The 17452-nt window shown below is 43.2% G+C and overlaps 1 protein-coding gene across 1 annotated transcript; it reads right to left on the bottom strand.

Moving 5' to 3' along the window:
- Positions 1 to 211: 211 nt before the first annotated feature.
- On the bottom strand, positions 212 to 16063 carry NOBOX (NOBOX oogenesis homeobox). Its single transcript, XM_059472580.1, has 9 exons — positions 15997 to 16063; positions 12986 to 13600; positions 12497 to 12603; positions 12243 to 12361; positions 11214 to 11347; positions 5080 to 5344; positions 4268 to 4575; positions 1914 to 2213; positions 212 to 1354 (listed from the first exon to the last, which is right to left on the bottom strand). Exons 1-9 carry the CDS (start codon positions 16061 to 16063, stop codon positions 1329 to 1331), a joined length of 1941 nt encoding a protein of 646 aa, XP_059328563.1. The 3' UTR covers positions 212 to 1328.
- Positions 16064 to 17452: the final 1389 nt, after the last annotated feature.

The following is a 17452-nucleotide window of genomic DNA, read 5'->3' as shown; positions in this document are numbered from 1 at the left end:
ACAAGTGAACTAATGCACATTCCCAACCATTCTCAGCTTATTACAGGCAAGAAGTAACTTTTGCTGTAGGAAATGGAAATTCTGGAATAGCCACACAAAGCTGTAGACACAAAATCTGTCCCTGGCTATACTGCTTAGTCTTTCAGTAGTCTGTTCAGCCACAGTTCTTTTCAGTCTGTTCAGCCACTGCCAGACATAAACCAGTGTTCTACAGGAGGAAGAAAAATGAAAGGAGCTGCAGCATCCTGTTCCGCCCAGACATTCCATGGCCAGACTGAAACAATAGGCATTGGCAGGTCTTATTTCACAAGGTACAAGAGGGACACCCACATCACAGTAAATATAAAAATGATTTGAGCACTGTCTGTGTCTAAAAGCCAATGGAAAGACTCAGGGTTAAACACAGCAAGTAACAAAGGAAATGCCTGGCCCTCTTCCTACAACATGATGGTCCTTCCTCACAAGAACAGAGCCTGACATCCATTTTAGCCACTCATATTACACATCCTACAGATCCAGGTGGTTACAGCTCCTCTGGGAAGCACAATTCCTGGGGACTGCTCTCAGAGTGAACAATCTCTTCACTGGAGTCCTCTGCTGCTTACCAGTGATTTTAGAGAAAAAGATTAAATGTGTTCCAGGCAAAGCAGGAGCCAAGACTATCAAGCCAAATTCAAACAGATCAATTGAAATGGGATGCTAAAGCAATTAATAATAGACAGAGATCTAGTTACACTGCTAGCATTTACAGTTACAGTCTTGCTGCTGTTTATTGTTATAGATTTACAACAAAAATATTTTTTTTAGAAGTAGTTCAAAGCTAGCACCAAATGAGTGGTGGACTTCCAATGACACTTCTTTTGCGGTCTGGAGTCCTAGTTGCTAGTTTCTCCTCCTGTTTTGCATATATCTTATTCCTTCTGGTTTATCTTCCTGTGTATTCCAAGACAGCAGCCACACCTTCTGACACCTGCATGATCTGAAATTTTCACCCATGGGACTCTGGCTCCTGTCTCCTCTTTCCTATCTGAGGGCTGGTCAAGATTAGAATTTATTAGAATTTGTTAAGAAGGATAAAGACAGGAGATTTGCAAAAAAAAAAAAAAAAAAAAAAGACAGGGCAGGAACTCTGATTGAGTGAAATATCCCTGCTTCTTTCTTCAGCAAGAAAATAATCATGGCAACAAGAAAAAAAAAAATACAACAAAAAAAATAAATTAAAAAGTGCATCTGTTGCAAATAATATTATCCTTGTCTCTTTTTGACTCTTGTTTTGCAGAGTTTAAAATAGCAATATTTCCTCTTCCTTTTTTTCTCAGAGTGCTGCTTCAGTCATAAGTTTCTTCTTCAGTTTCTGAAAAAAAACCCAGATTCATAAGAAAATGTGACACAAAATTACCTTGAATTTTCCAAATGTTTCATATCTCAAAATTAGATATGCATCCCCCACAAAGACACCCTTTCAAAGAATATTTATGGCATATATGACACCTTTCAACAATTCTAGAATAAGGTAATTCTGTTTCCAAGATAAAAGCCTGAGAATCCAAACAGAAAACCCTCCCTTCCCCTTCTCCCTTCTTGGTGAAGTCTTGCCTTGAAGAGAAGTGTTCATGCCTCCGGAAGTCTTAGAAATAATCAGTTCTGTCTAGCCATACAGCTCACAGCAGATGATTTCTGAGAAAATACAGAACTTTGCCACCTGTTTTACTGACTCTTCTGTCCCCATTTCAAAAAACAGATGGATCTAAGAACTAGGTATGAGATAGGTGTAACACCATGGGAACTGTCTCAGGCAGCAGCTAACAAAAAATATATGCCACAGTTTTCATCCTGCATTCAGGGGACCTACTGCTGCCTTGGAACTTTTTCCCCTCCTCCTTCCCCAAGAAAACATTTAGCTGATTACCAACCAGTCTCTCCTTTCTTGCTGCTCCTCTCTAAGTCCTCTTTTTCGGTGAGTGCTGCCAACTCTGCCTCTGTTTGGTAGCTCTGATAGGAACTTTGCTCTGGTGGTGTCACTCCCTTTTGTCTTCCAGTCTGTGGCATGAATTCCAGTACTGTTCTGTTGGGCACTTGAAGGAGATACGGCTCTGTGAAGTACTGCCCTCCTGCCATGCTAGAAAAAGTCATTTGGGAATGCAACTGATCGGAGAAAAGAGCTCCCTGCATGTAGGAATCACTCCAGGGCACAGCTGGATAGGCAGGGATATCTGCTGAGGGAAAAGCCACCAAGAAAAAAAGAATAATGAAAATAATATCTATGTAGTACAAGATGTGTGTGTCGTGCTTTACTCAGTGCAAACACAGCACTGCTGTGCAGCAGACATCACACACAGAGCTTTGCTATTTGCTATTTACACCACAGTGTATTTAACCAAAACATGGTTCTTAGGAAGAAAAGCTTACAAAGTTCATAGCATTGTTATAATCTAAAAAAAAAAAAAAAAAAAAATCCATGTCACTCAGCACTGATCCTGAGTGTATGTAATGACAGTAGAGATATCCCCCCAGTTTTTTTTTCCAGTCCCATTTTCCAAGTTAGTTCTGCCAGGCATAAGATGGATACCTAATCTTCACTTACATTTATAAAAGCTGCAAACCAGGAATGTTTTTGTTAATTAATATTCATAATTTAACTAAGCTGCTCACTTGTTATGTGCTGATGTAAGACTCATAGGTGCGTCTGCACTGACAGACTGGTTTCCTGCCCTGCACTTTGGAATCCTGGAACCTTTTCAGAAAGAAATTCTTCCCTTGTGAGGGTGGTAAGGCACTGGAACTCAAAGGAGTTGTGGCTGCCTCATTCTTGGAAGTGTTCAAGGCCAGGCTGGATGGGGCTCTGAGCAACTTGGGATAGTGGAAAGTGTCCCTGTCCATAGCAAAGGGTTAGAACTGGATGAGCTTTAAGGTCTCTTCCAAACCAAGCCATTCCAGGATTCTATAATTCTGTGAACTTGGTCATCACTGCTGCATAACAGAAAAGCCATTCACTGCTGATTGTGCTCTGGACAAAAGTATGGAGTAAGAGAATATCAACCCTGCCTCTGTTCCTCTGACAACCTTCCAACTTCACCACCTTAAACCTTTACACATCCCTTGATGCTCATACAATATGCCCCAAGGAATGCAACACACACTTGGGCATCAAGCTAGAAACACATTTAATTTGACGCAGTCTGGGGCACAGCCCTCTCATTATTTCTGGCACTTCAGACTGAAAAACCACAGAAAATAATAATTATACCTTGGAACTAGAGCAGGCAAGCAGGGCCAAATGTGTTAGATAGCATGGGCACTACCAACATGTCCTGAACAATGTCAGCTGTGAAGAGTGGGGACGGGAGCCAGCTTGCAGCCTGATGTGAGTCAGACTGAGCTAGGCTTCCCTCCCTGACAAGGTCCACAGAACTGGTACAAAAACAGCAGCAGCATCTGTGGGCGAAAACTCTTTGTTCTCTCATGTCATAAGACAAGGGATGGAGCTTTTGGAGCACGACCTTAATTTAATAAACCTGTCAGTCTAAATGAATTAACTACAACAGTTTGTCATTTGATTATACTTGGGCTTGAATAACTTCAAAATACAAAGCCCAAACACAAAACAAGGAGATCAACAATGCCATTTTTACGTAGGAGTTTGGTCTTTTTGGTTTTTTTTTCAGAAAATTATGCTGAAGTGCCTTCATCTCAGTGCTGTTGCAAATTCAAGTCAGAGGAAGAATCTATGTCCATAGTCTGTTGGCTCCTGTCTCCCTCTTCTTTTGCACTACCCTAAGATACATAACATGATTTCAGACTGGTTTCTGCAGAAGCCAAACAGAGATGGCTGTTTTTCCTCACTACCTCCAACTGTCCCATCTGCTGTGTACCTTTTCCACTTTGCACCCTTGACTTCCGCCACATGCAACAAAGGGATGTTCATGTACACAACAGGACACTCTTGGAAAACAAAAGTTACTTCTCCAGTCCAGCCAAAACCTCTGCACCATCTGACACATTCACATTTTATGCTCTTCCTGACATGTGCAGTCTGGGTAGTAACTTTTGATTCAAATGAACGGGTTACTCAGCACTTTAAAAAAAAACAAGCATACAAGGAAATTAGTGAGAGAAAGATGGGCACATCTATAGATTTGTGCAGGCATGTGGACCACTCCTTCTTTCTGTCACAGTCATTAGTGAACCCACTGATCATGCTGAATATTTCTGGGTATTATTTAGCAAATCCAGAGGAGGGAGATGCCAAAATAGTTCAGAAATTTACCTGAATTGTCACTTGGCTGCTGTGGCATGACTGATGCCCCTGCGTGGTTTTGTACATAGCCTCGTGTGGCTCCATAGGTTATGGCTCCACTGTTGCCAGGTAAGTCAGGGAAAGCTGGATGGGACTCTAGGGGTGTTGGAGGAGGAAGGTGGTCACTGGAGAACATATTGCTGGCCAGGTGACCTTGGTGACACAACTGGGAGAGCTGATAGATTCCCCCCTGGCTGCTGTATTGACAGTAGGTGGCCTCCAGGTTGTCTGCAGGCTCCAGCTGCTCCACACAAGGGCAGGAAGCTGGTGAACTGAAGCTGCAGAGAGCAAGGAGAGAGGCAACCCAGAGATTAAAGGAGGGTCAACAGCTACACCAACCTATCCAATTAACAACTGTTTTATTGCCAGCCCTTCCTCCCAAATGCCAGGCACAGGACAAGGGCAACAAAAGCCATTTGAGCAAAGTGCTTTCACAGCAGGGTTTTGAACAATGGGTATTAGTGGGAGAGTGGGGATTATCTTCCCACTCTCCAAAGCATGATCCAAAGCTTGAACATCCTCACTTTCACTTGACAGGCATGCAATTCTGAGACCACTCAGAGTACAGGTAGCACCTGTCTCATAGCAGGCACCCTGTCCTATTATGCACTTTATACAGCTTTTCATACTCCCTTTAAAGTATACCGTCACATCTGCCTCTCACTTTTCATTAATGCTCCCACCTAATTCCTCATCCCCTGTCCCACATTCACCCTCCCAAGGCTTCTCCCAGGGGCTGCTTTTTTCATCTCTCTCTCAAAGACCCTCTCATCTGCCCCTACCCTTGATTCTGATCGCTGTAAGAGAAGGATTCCGTGGAGCCATTTTCCTGACTGGCCAAGCTGCATTCACTGCTGGGCGTGTCCAGCATCAGGGGAACAATGTGGCTGTGGGGGTCGAAGGCTAGGCTGAGCGGCAGGCTGGCCCTGCGGATGGGAGGAGGGCTGGGAAGATTAGGGAAGCATTCCATGCTGCTGGGATTGAAGTGCAGCGCCTTGCTCTGAACTTGTGCTTCACAGGGTGCCAACATTCCTACCATAGAGGAGGCTGTGAATAAAACAGACTGTCACACTGTGCCATCACACTGGGAATCTGCAGGAGCAAGCAGAGGAAATGACAAGAGGATCAGGACAGAAAAACAAGATGCCAGTGAAAGAGTGGATGTTATTTATGGGAATAAAAGTAAATGAGTACCAGCACTGCTGCTGAGAAGCAAAAGGGAGTAGTAGCAAGCTCTCTGGAACACAGAATGATGTTTATTGGTTAAATAAAATTACCTTTGTGATTTCTGTCTCTGCATACTATCTTTATCCAGCTCTCAAGAAGGCAGCCAAATGAAGCAAAGTACTTCTTGGAAAAGAGCCAGGAACAATGCCCAGTCATCTTCCATTTCTATGATCCTCTGGGAGAAGTGTGCTGCACAGATCGCCCTTTAGAAAAAATGAACTGTGCTTTGAAAGAAACAAAGCTATGCCTTTACAAATCCACTGTCTAGGCTGTTTTGAAACATATTTTCACTCTCGTTTTGGCCTCTGATGAATCATGCCAAAAACAAAAATTAAAAAAGTAGAAATGGCAGCTGAAGGTCCTTGGGAAAAAGAAGATGAGAGATGGGAAAGGAAACCAACACCTTTTTGTTGGTAGAATCTTGTTTGGTGACCTGTCTCCTCTGCTGGAAAAGGAGAGTGGAACAGTTTCCTACAGAACAGCCTCTGTGGAAAGACACAATAGAAGAAATGAAATTGACGATCAGAATCAGGTATGCTGGTGATCCAGAGTAACAATTATACACAAAGCTCAAGAAGCTTGGGCTTGGTGCAAGCAAATGAGTTTCTCTCTTATTATGGCAATTAACAAATGGTTTCTCTCTTCACAAATGCAGCCATCACCTGTGCAGGAAGGTGCAATGATTTCTCCAGTGTAGCTGAACCAGCTCAAGGATGAGGAACAGAAGAGAAAATATCACCAGCTGCCCAGGTGAAGCTCTCCCACACATTGCAGTTTTCAGGGAAAGTCTGCAGCTGCACTTCACTCTTACAGGCATAGAGAGTAACATCAAATGCACTCCACCAGGTGTGACTCAAAGGCCTTCAACACAAACCTAAACATAAAGATGCCACAACAAGTATTAGCAGCCTTTAGAGAATTTTGGAATGCATTTCCAGAGAGCTGATGAGGAGCTTTCACTTCAACATCTTGCAGCACTGTTTCTCAGATTGCCCAGTGTGCTGGGCAGTTTTGTGTCTCTTAGTGTACCTTGCCACATTCTGTTTTTTCCCAACTCTCTTCAGCCATGGAGAGAAGGAATCAAATGTTTCAATGAAAACTTTTCAAGTTTTCAATAGCCCTGATTTTGGGCTCAGTCAGAAAACTGAAGTGAAATCTAGGATGGCATCTCTAAAGCATTTACATACTCAGGCAGTTCTCAGGGGTTTATTTTTTTTGTTTGATCACACTATTTATCCATGCCCGGCAGCATCTCAGGTGTACCTGTTACATTCCTGGGTTTTGGTTTAGGAACTGAAACTGAAGATCTCTTCTGATTTTTTAAACCCTTCTTTAGCACTGGTTGTCCTGACCACTGTGCCCCAGAATGCTCACACAAATGTTATGGAACAGCAGCCATGGGGGGCACAACTTACCTGAAAAGCACTCTATATCCAGGTAAAGCTCCAGTTCAGTAATGACAGCTGTTCTGCAGATGGCCCTGCTCTTCCTCTTGATGAACACAAGCAGCCCAGGAAATCACTTCTAAACCCATCTCCATACCTACTAAGAATAATTTAATTTTTTAAAAATATTTGCAACACTTAGTGCAGGTAATCTTTGTGGATCATGACAATAGGATCCCCAGGCAGTGAGACTGTGAGACAGCACCCTCAATCTCCAAAGAGCTGGTTCAGCCTTTTCTAAAGTCTCCTCTGCTTCTCTGTCCTTTCAAAGAGACACTGATATTTTGTCTTCTAAATAAAGTCACAAATGCAGTAAGAAGAAACAATTCCCAGAGAAGTCATATCTGCTGAATCCAGCATATCTACAGAAGATTCCAGAGTTGTTCCATGAAGAATTCTGACCCCTGGCTTGACATAATGCTTACATTGTACAATTCTGTGGCTCTTCCTGATGCTGATGTAGAGAGAGATAGAACCTCAGAAGGCTTTCCAGTGAACATGGGAATGTAACAGTAGGATTTTTATTTCTTTCTTCCATTACTTCTGGGTTCTCAGTCCATGAGACAACCTTGGGAACTTTTGGAAAGCAATTTAATCATTTACACCTTCACATCTCAGAACCAGTCCTGGCACTACACTTGATTGACTTAACTCTAGAATGGTTATTCTGTTTGCAGCCTTTACTGGAACATCAAGGGCCATCACAAAGCTTTTGATAGGTTCATCCTCATCTTGAAATGATGAGAAAAAGAAATTTGTTCAACATTTGTTTGAAAGCTAGAGTCATATAAGTGAAGTCATTGGAGCTTGTAATTTATTTACTGTTCTTTGACAAGCCATATCCAGCTTCATCCAATTGCTTCCAAGATTTCCATTACAATCCCATTTCTGCCAGTGAATTTAATCACCTTGCTATCTGCTTAACAGAAGTACCTGCACAGGCTGGGCTCCTGACGGGTGTCCTCAGCAAGGCAAACACATGAAACAAAGGATTTCCTGCAAAAACACCAATGGGGCAGAAAAATCCCCTCTCTACCAGAGGCACAGAAAGGAACTTTTTTTTCTAATGGGTAACTCTAAAGAAGACACAAGCCAATTAATCGCAGATACATATGTATCAGCAAGAAATCTCAGAAAACCAAGAGAAGCTTCAAATAATTGCCCAGCGTCTAAAAAAAAAGCCATTAATTGTAATCATGCTGTCTAGCAGAAGTGGAAAAAAAAACACCAGCAAAACATTTCTAAGATCAAAACAAGCTCAAAATTGAAGTTTTGAGTCACAAGAGGCTCTTATAGCAAGTAGTGTGGCTACTATATCTAAATCAGAAGCTGTAACTGCCAGCAAGGTAACACACATCTCAAATACAACTCACTGACATTTTAAATCAGCTTGTTTGGAGAACTGGTAAAAACAGTGGGACATTAAAAAAAAAAACAAGACAAGCCAAATCCACATAGAAAGAGTCAGAACTACTGGATAGAGCAAGGAAAAACAATGGAAATTGCAGCACTGAACACTCTACAAAGTCTCATGCACTTAAGTAGTTTTCTTGTCCTGCTGAATGTGTTTAAAAAGGAAAGCATCTGAATAGCCACTCCAACAGGTCACACTCTGTGGACCCAACTGTACCACAATGCAGAAATCCCAGAGGCTTTTGCTAAAACCATACATGAGCCATTTCCACAAGGGACACTATCAAGCAATTGGTTTTGCCTTGTAAATTGATAACCTTTTTCATTCATCTGTCTTCTCTTTTGTTTTGCTCCTGTTAATTTGGATTTCATCCTATCCAAGTTTTGTCTCCTTCATTTTCTGAGATACCCTAATAAAGAAAACAGGCAATCCATGGATAGCCCTGCAGATCTCTCTTCTACAAGGATTCTCTACAAGTAATATCAGTGTTTTTCCCTCAGAGAGGACACTTTTTCTTCCTTACACATTGCACCAAGAATTCAGATAGGACCTTTCTTTCCTATCAGAAAGAATTGCTTCTGTTTTCCACATGGAGAGCTGCATCCCAGTGTGCAGATTCCCCAGAAAGAAATGCAAGCAGAGGACCCAGATCATGTCCCTAAATTAAACTTTATTTCTCTGACAGACATTATCCAACAGGGCAAATAGCTTCATGCTGAGAGAGAGCAGGTTTTCCTTGGCTATTAGAAGTTAACTCTTCCCTGTGAGGCCCTGGCTTATGTTGCCCAGGGAAGCTGTAGCTGCCCCATCCCTGGCAGTGTTCCAGGCCAGGATGGATGGGGCTCTGAGCAACTTGGATAGTAGAAGGTGTCCCTGCCCATGGCAGGAGGGATGGAATGAGATGATATTTAAGGTTCTTTCCAACCCAAACCATTCTGTGATTCCCTGATATTCTCTCCTGACTAAACAGTGTCTCAGCAGAGGTACTTTAGGAACCAGGAGAGGTTCCTAAAGCATAAAAATCAGAAGATATTTGGTTTGTTTCCTTTAAATGGTCTTGCAAAACCTTGGTTTCTATCCAATTAAATACAGGGCTCAACAGACTTCACCACTTCATCACCCTGAAAGCAGAATTACTCAAACATTTTGACCATATTTACTCTGTCGCAGAAGTGGGAAAACTGGAACTGACTGAATTACAGTTAAAAAGGTCATAGGATTGACTAAAGGAGTCCTTGCCTTGGGAGGATGACAGGCAAATTTAAATGACAGAAGTACTAGATTAGGTTATAAAGAAAGTATTTCAATTACATACTTTTAGCAACACAAAGAATTCTAAATTTCCAGTTGCTTTCTACCATACCAAAATATCTCTAAGGTAAAAGCACTACCAAAAATATTTGAGTAATTCTTGGAAAATAAGTTGCAAGAACTGGCTTTAATACTGACAACTAAATACCAATATATTTAGAATACAACGAGGGGACAGACATAATGGCATGAAATTCCAAATAATTAATTACACTGGGAAGCAGGAAAACACACACAGCAGTACCACGACAGCACATCTGCTTGGGATATCCATCCCTAAGAAAGTGGTGGAGTCCTCATCACTTTGGAAATCTTTTCATATTGCGCCAACTTGGAAACACAAATGTACCTAGGAAATGCTTTAGGGAGCACTCCTGACTCTAGGGAAGGCTCTTGAACTGCACACATCAATAAACAATTAGACAAATCCTCTCTCTTTCATTGCCATCAATCTTTTAACAGAGCTCGGGTAGAAAACTGGTTGAACAGCACACCCTACTGACTTAAAACTCCACTGCAACAATGATTAAATTCAACCTTCCACTTTGGAACTCAGGTACTCTCACTCCCTCAAGGTCTTGAACAATATGGAAACCTGCTCTGCCTGGAGAAGCCAAGGAAGTTCCTTTGGATGTTTTAAGATGTGGAGTAGCTGATAGAGCCTTTACAACACCAGCAGTTCACAGAGGCACCTTCCTTACGCAGCTCACGTGGTTCAGACTGTAACCAGAATGTTTCCATCTAAAGAATATGGGGAGTGTGTCTCTGCCAGGGAGAATATCAGAACCAGAACATTCCCCTCATCCTTTACAGCAGCAGGACCACTGTCAAACAGCTGTTATGGAAGAATGCCCTGCTCACTTAACCTTATGAAGTCGTATTCAGAATTCCTTGCTGGCTTCTGCTAGGACAGAAACAAGAACTGCAAATCTGTCTCCAGAAATAGCACAGAGGCACCACCATGCTGGTAGATAACTGGTAGAGACTCAATCAGAAGTGAGCTGCCATACCTACAATCACAGAATCATTGGTAGAGACCTTAAGGACCACCTCATTCCACCCTTCTCCCATGGGTGGGGACAACTTTCACTATCCCAGGTTGCTCAGAGCCCCATGCAACCTGGCCTTGGACACTGCCAGGGATGTGGTATTCACAGCTACTCTGTGCCAGTGCCTCACCACCCTTGCAGGAAAGAATTTCTTCCTAATATCTAACCTAAATTTCCCCTCTTTCAGTTTGAAGCCATTCCCTCTTGTCCCACCACTACAGTGCCTGATGAAAAGTCCCTCTGCAGCTTCCCTGTAGGCCACTTCAAATACTAGAATGTTCCTCTGAGGTTTCCACAAAATTTTTTCTCCTTCAGGCAGAACAGTCCCAGCTTTCTCAGCCTGTGGAGTGACGTGCCACTTTTTGCACTGATGGCATAAGGCTCTGACATGGTCTTTCCTAAAGCCTTTGGGCACCTCCACCAGCTAATGCTGCAGCTGTGCAAAGCACACATGCTGGTCGGGGTCTCACCTGAGGCAGAGGTGGGTGATGCAGGGTGTGTGCTGAGCAGGCTGGAGGAGTTCTCAGCTCCAGGGTCTCCTCCCAGCCTGTCAGGCTGGTCTCCAGCAGTGTCAGGCAATGGAGGCACAGGCAGAGGAGATGCCCTGCAGCAGACACAGAGGACAAGGCAGGGCATTATGAACAGTCATGCACTCTGTCAGACAAGTAGCAAATCCTACATCACCGGCAGATGCAAAGGGAAAGCCCTGTCTGACTACAAGTGCAAGGAATGCTGTATCAAGTGTCTTTGGGGAAGCAGCGCCAGGTCACTTGAATAGGAGAGGCAGCAGGAACAGTGCAATAAAGTAAGGTGCTCTCTAATCTTCCACTTTAATTTATCCTCTTCCACTTAATTTTTCCTCTTTTCATTCTGTTTTCTTCATAAGAAGACACTCCAGATTGCCATAAATACATCCCCATGGAGATTGATTTCTCTCTTCACACATTCACTATCCCTTGAAAGACCATCTACCCTCTTACATATTCCCTTTCCCCCCAATAATGTCCTCTGCTCACATATGAGCTGTTACCTTGGATTTTCTCGAAGAAGTCCATGGCTTTCTAAGATTGATCTAATCAAGCAGCATTTCCATCACCAAGTGAAAATCCATGGAAATGGAAAGTAGTGGTGGGAGAACTGGGTTAAAAGAATCCCCAAGCACACCCAAAGCACCTGGCTGATGCATTCACAGAAACTAAAAATGAAGAGATGATTCCATAAATTTTTCTACCTCATCCCTTGTTCTTTACATGATTTCAGCCAGAGCTATTTCAATTGTTTTAGTTCAAAATTAATTTGATTAATCTGTGTTACAGGTTAACCAAAAGGACTTTTAAGAGGGTTCATCACAATTTGCCCAGAAATCTGACAGGCTACCTAGGTCCAACTCAATGCTCAGCTGTTCACTGTTAAAAGGTGAAGGGGAAATGGCAAAAGAAAATATTTAATTGCTTCAGTATCAATTCTGGAAAAATGAGAAAACAGAGTAAGTTCCTTACCCATAGCCCTCTGATCCAAAGGGGACTGACAGAGCTGATGATGCTGGATATTTTCTGTTGCCTTTTATGCTCAACTTCTGCAATTTCCTCCACTTTGCCCTGCGATTCTGAAACCAGACCTGAAAAATGGGAAGAAAGGAACACATTCAGGGAAGAAACCATCTACACATGGAGACAATGACAGTGTCCCAGTCCCTGCCCATCCCTTTTCTGCACAGAATCCACAGGCAGCACTGTCCCCCAGCAGGCATTACCAGGATACGCTGTGGTGTCACACCAACCACAGCTGCAATCTCTCTCCTCTTCTCATTGTCAGGATAGTGGTCTTCCTGGAACATCTTCTCCAGCTCTTCTAGCTGTTCTAGAAATGATGCATTGTCCAAAGAGAGAGATGGGAAGTATGTGACAAGAAAATAAGAAAAAAAATTAAAAAGAGAGGGAAACAGGAAAAAAAAAATAGAACATTTTTATTATACTAGAAATACATGAGTAACAAACAATTTTTTAAAAATAAACAAAAATAAACAAAAATCTTCTTCAGCTGTTTCAAAAGCAAAGAGCATTGCCAGTGATGCTTCAAATGAAAGACACTCAGCAACCTTTATTAGTGGAGGTCTTCACACACCTAATGGTGTGGAGTGCAACGCAATACCAGTTAGAGCACATCAGCACTGGGAAGGGAACACCAAGTGCCACTGGCACTGCAAATGTCACTGTGTGCCAGTGTGTGCCCTGGGATCTACCTGCACTATAGAAGGTGCGGGGTTTCTTCTTGACAGGTAAGGATTTTTTTCTCTTGGCCACATCACAGCTGCCTCTGGACTCCAGGACTGAAGAGGAATTCTGAGCTGCAGTCCTGGCTGGAGTACCTTTGGATTGGTGAGGGGCCAGGCTGATCTCCTCCTGCCTGCAGGCAGCTCCAGCCACTCCACTGGATGCTGGCTTAGTTTTTCCCTTCTTCGCCTCCTTTTCAATCTCAGCAGGGCAGTAACTCCCAGAGTGCTCTTGTGACCCTGACTGACCTGTGGGCTTCTGTGCTAATCCAACCTTTGTGTCACCGCAGAAATCCAATGGTTGCTCATACACCAAGGCAAAGTCATGCTGGCTATCAAGGACAACAGAGCCTTTGGAAGATGACCCAGTTGCCTGCAGGGTGCTGCATCCCTCATCTTCTTCCACCTCCTTTACAGAGCTATTCCTGTCTTCTATTCCCAAGTTGTCCTCAACCATTTCTTGTTGGACTGTGCCTGGGAATGCAGGTAGCACACTGCTCTCTGCACCACGGTCACCAACAGCATCAGCATCCACCACAAGGTGCTCTGTATTCAGCAACATGTTCTCCCTCTCATCCTGGCATTCTGCAAAGCAAAAATGAGGGAAAAAAATCCAAACCCCACCCCACATGCCCATTGCCTAAGCTGGATGTGCCTGGATCAGGAGTTTTAGTTCTGGGGTTAGGGAAAGACCACACAACAAAACCCAACAGTGACAAGAGAGCTCAGAATAAAGACAGGTGCTGCCAGGAAAGGACAGCAAAGAAGCTGATATGGTCAATATGGAGATATTCAAACGTGTGATGAGAAAAGCCTCATTTTAAAAGCAAACTATAAACTATAGAAGAGGGTAATTCCAGACACGACACAGAAATTAAAGGGAAGGTTGCATATTACAAATACAGTTGTGGGAAAACAGCTTCGGGGATAATACAGGTCTCCGGAACAAGCAACAGAACAAAAATCAATGACCTGACAAGATTCCATCACCTTATTAAAATGAGCAGAAGAAAGACAGAAGCAAAATTCTGGTCCACTTTGTCAGCAGGGATTACCTGACAAACATCATCACTTTTTTATTTTTATAGAGTTCTATCATACCAAAGCTTGCCAAGCAAAAAAACATTAATTGTACAAACTTCTAATAATTGCCTTAAATTAATTCTCTGTAGCTTCAGTCACACTTCTGAATAAAAGATTTACGAGATAGGGAGTGAAATAGGGGGATAAAGACAAAATTGGGTACAGAAGTCCAACAAAGTTTAACAAAAACCCCAAACTGTGTTACAATAAGAAAGACTAAATAGTAGAAGACAGGTCAGAAAGAACACAGCAAGAGAAATAATTAAAATAGGCAACAGAATAATACAGAAGCCTTATACTTTCCCAGCTGGCACATACATTTCCAAATAAAAAGTTCCAAAAATCTCCCAAGCGGCTCAGAATGTGTAAGTCTGTGTGATTTCTGCTACTTTTTTTTTTTTTTAGAGTGATTATTTCATATGAATAGGAAGTAGAATAATAAATCCAAACCCATGTAGTTGCCTTTGTCTGGAGAGAAGAAAGTTTGAGCAGGCTGTTGGCAGCATATGACAACACAGAAACTTGATAGTTTAATTTTTTAGGGAAAAAGATAAAAATAATTTCATTTCACTGTGCTCTGCTTTTGATATGTATTAGTGCAATGCCAAAATAAAGGATTTGCTTCTGCCTCAATGCCTCTTTCAGAAACAACTGCTGATCAAGGAAGAGACCCACAATTCCAAGCAGACCAGAGAAACTTCACAGAAATATGAGGGGATGGCAGGCTACTCCAAGAGCATCTAATTTGCTTTTTATAGGATTAAGAGAACCAAATTAGTTGCAGGGGAAAGAAACAGAAGCAGGAAACTATGCAGCTATAATAATTTGATCTTCTTAAGCAGCAACTAGTTTCTACTGCATATAATATCCTGATGGGGAGAGTCAAGAAGTGAATGAGGAAGAAGAGGTCTCTGGTCCATATAATTAATTTTTCCACCATCCTCCTGGTTATATCTGAGCTTATCTCACTCATTATGTGAGGGGGTGAATAAAAAGTATTTTCACATTATTTGAGCAGGGTTTTTACTTGTTTCTATGCAAACCCCAGTATATGTTTACATCAAAAGCGTCCAAGTCTTATGTGGGCACCTGGGAGTTTCATATTCTTTACAGAAATAGACCTCCAAGTGAAAGTAAACTGCTCTGCTTTATTTCTAGAACAGATAACAAAAATCTCACAACCATTTGGGACTGCCAAGGAAAAGAGCTGAAATGAAAACCAAGTTTGGAGAGAAAGATGGGCCTTCCTGGTAACAAAGGGAGTTATAAAACCACTCCTGTCTCCCGTAATTCAGAGACCAGAATGAACATCACTTTGTCCCACTTTTAGAAAAATAGAACGTTAAGGAGAAGGGAAGTTAACGAGTGGGTGTTCAGGAATAGGTAGTCTAGAACACGTGGTGCGCTTGCAGCAAGTCAAGCCCCCTTTTCTATCTCACAGCCACCTCCTTAGACATTCCTCGAGAAAAGCCAATTGCATCCGCAAGGTTTTTAGGGTTGTTTGGGGCATTTGGTATAAAGCCACCTGAACACACACACGGCAGGGGAAAAGGAACAGCCTCAGAGGTACCTCCACACAAAGAGGGGGAAAACTGGACAGCGAGGAAGGTGCAAATGAGAAACCCCGAAGTAGCGGGAGCCGCTCGGTATGACACAAAGAAAAGACTCCCTGCCCCCAGCCAGGTGCTTTTACTAGCAGGGAACACGAGGGCCAGGGAATCCATCATTCCCAGCCGCGGGGCCTAGGACGTGGAAGGCTAATGAGTGCCCAGATAACATCGCTGAGGAGCGATTATCCTCCCCCGAGGTTGCTCATTAGGCTCATTGCCCGGTGCCCCCCCCGGTTAATCAGGCGAGCCGGTATCACTCATCCCCCCTGCCCTCATCCACACCCTTACCGTAGCCCATTCCAAGCCCTCTGGCCGCCCGCTCCTCCGGCTGCTGCTCCTCGTCCGCCTCGTCCATGCCGGCTTCGTGGCGGGCCCGCTCCGACCCAGCCCGGTTAATGCCCCCGCCCGGCCGCCCGTCCTGCCCGGCCCCGGCCGCCTCATCAGGGCCACCTGGGCACAGCGGGGGAGACCGCCCCACCCCTCCCCCCTCGACGGGAAGAACGCTGGGCCCCTGTTCTCCACACGGAGGGAACGGGAGTGTTCTAGCCTTGGTGAGGATATCGGGAAGAATGCTCCCCGTGTGGAGCTGGCTGAAATATCGCCGTGTGCACTTTGGTGTTGCAAAACTCGCTACCCGTGGATGGAGGGGACTTCGTTGTCAGGCCTGCTAGACCTAGTTCTGCGTTCCTCAGTACGAGGACAGTGAGCTACTGGACAGGGTCCAGCGAAAGGAAACCAAGATGATGCGGGGTCTGGAATGTTAAAATGAGAGAGACTGCAGGGGCAGGGTCTGTTCTGGCTGCGGAAGACTGGGAAGGGATCTTGTAATCCATATAAATAATCTTTAATAAGTGGCATGAGGATGGTGCCAGACTCTTTTCAGTTGTGGCCAGCGACAGGACAAGGAGCAATAGTGTGAAAAACGCATGTATTTTATGATTGGCTTTTCGCAAATATTAAAATGAATATTATATGTGATGTGTTAGAACGTAATGCTGTATTAATTCTCCTAAGTACTGTGTTAAATATAGTTTTAGGTTATAAAAATTGTTAAAATAGAAACTATGCTATGTAACATGCTTTATTTAACAGATAGGGCTTGCAGCGAGATAGCAGCCACAGGACACCTAAATCTTTCAGAGAAAGGGAATTTATTGCCTTCTTGTCAGAAGAAACTAACTTCTCCCTGCCTTGGAGGCGCTGTTAGGATTAGAAGGAAGAAGTTGACAATGACCAGACGGAGTCCTGTGTTTGAATGGAATTTATGCATCATGTATGAAGTGTATGAATATGCAACGGGCTATTGTTTTTAAGGGTTAATCCTTTGTTAGCAGGGGTCCTTTTTCGGGCTCGTGATGCCCAGAAAAAAGTACCCGGACCTCCGTAACTCTTTGATTTTATTGTCTCATATTGCCTTAATTCAATTTGTCCAAATTGTTATTACTTTAATTGTGTTACAATTTTTTTTAACCATTTTATTACTATTAAACTTTTAAAAATTTTAAAAACTAATGATTGGCGTTTTTCACAAATAGCCATGAACTAAACCACAAAAAGTTTAATCTCAACATGAGGAAGACCTTTTTTTCCGTAGAGAATGGCAGAGCACTGGAGCAGCTGCCTAGGGAGGGAATGGAGTCTCCCTCTCTGGGGACATTCCTAACTCATCTGGATGCATTCCTGTATTACCCGCTCTGGATGATCCTGACTAGACCATCTCTAGAGATGCTTCCCAGCCCTAAGA

This window comes from Ammospiza nelsoni, chromosome 5 (genome assembly GCF_027579445.1).
Source record: "Ammospiza nelsoni isolate bAmmNel1 chromosome 5, bAmmNel1.pri, whole genome shotgun sequence".
Lineage (NCBI taxonomy): Eukaryota > Metazoa > Chordata > Aves > Passeriformes > Passerellidae > Ammospiza > Ammospiza nelsoni.
The sequence above is the reverse complement of the archived record's forward strand: the minus strand, read 5'-3'. Positions and strand labels throughout refer to the sequence as shown.

Coding starts and splice junctions, on each gene's coding strand:
- NOBOX (XM_059472580.1), bottom strand. CDS start 16,063: ATGGACGAGGCGGACGAGGAGCAGCAGCCGGAGGAGCGGGCGGCCAGA. Junction 12,604..12,985: donor CCGCACCTTCTATAGTGCAG/GTAGATCCCAGG, acceptor CATCATTTCTAG/AACAGCTAGAAGAGCTGGAG. Junction 12,362..12,496: donor TGACACCACAGCGTATCCTG/GTAATGCCTGCT, acceptor CCCATTTTTCAG/GTCTGGTTTCAGAATCGCAG.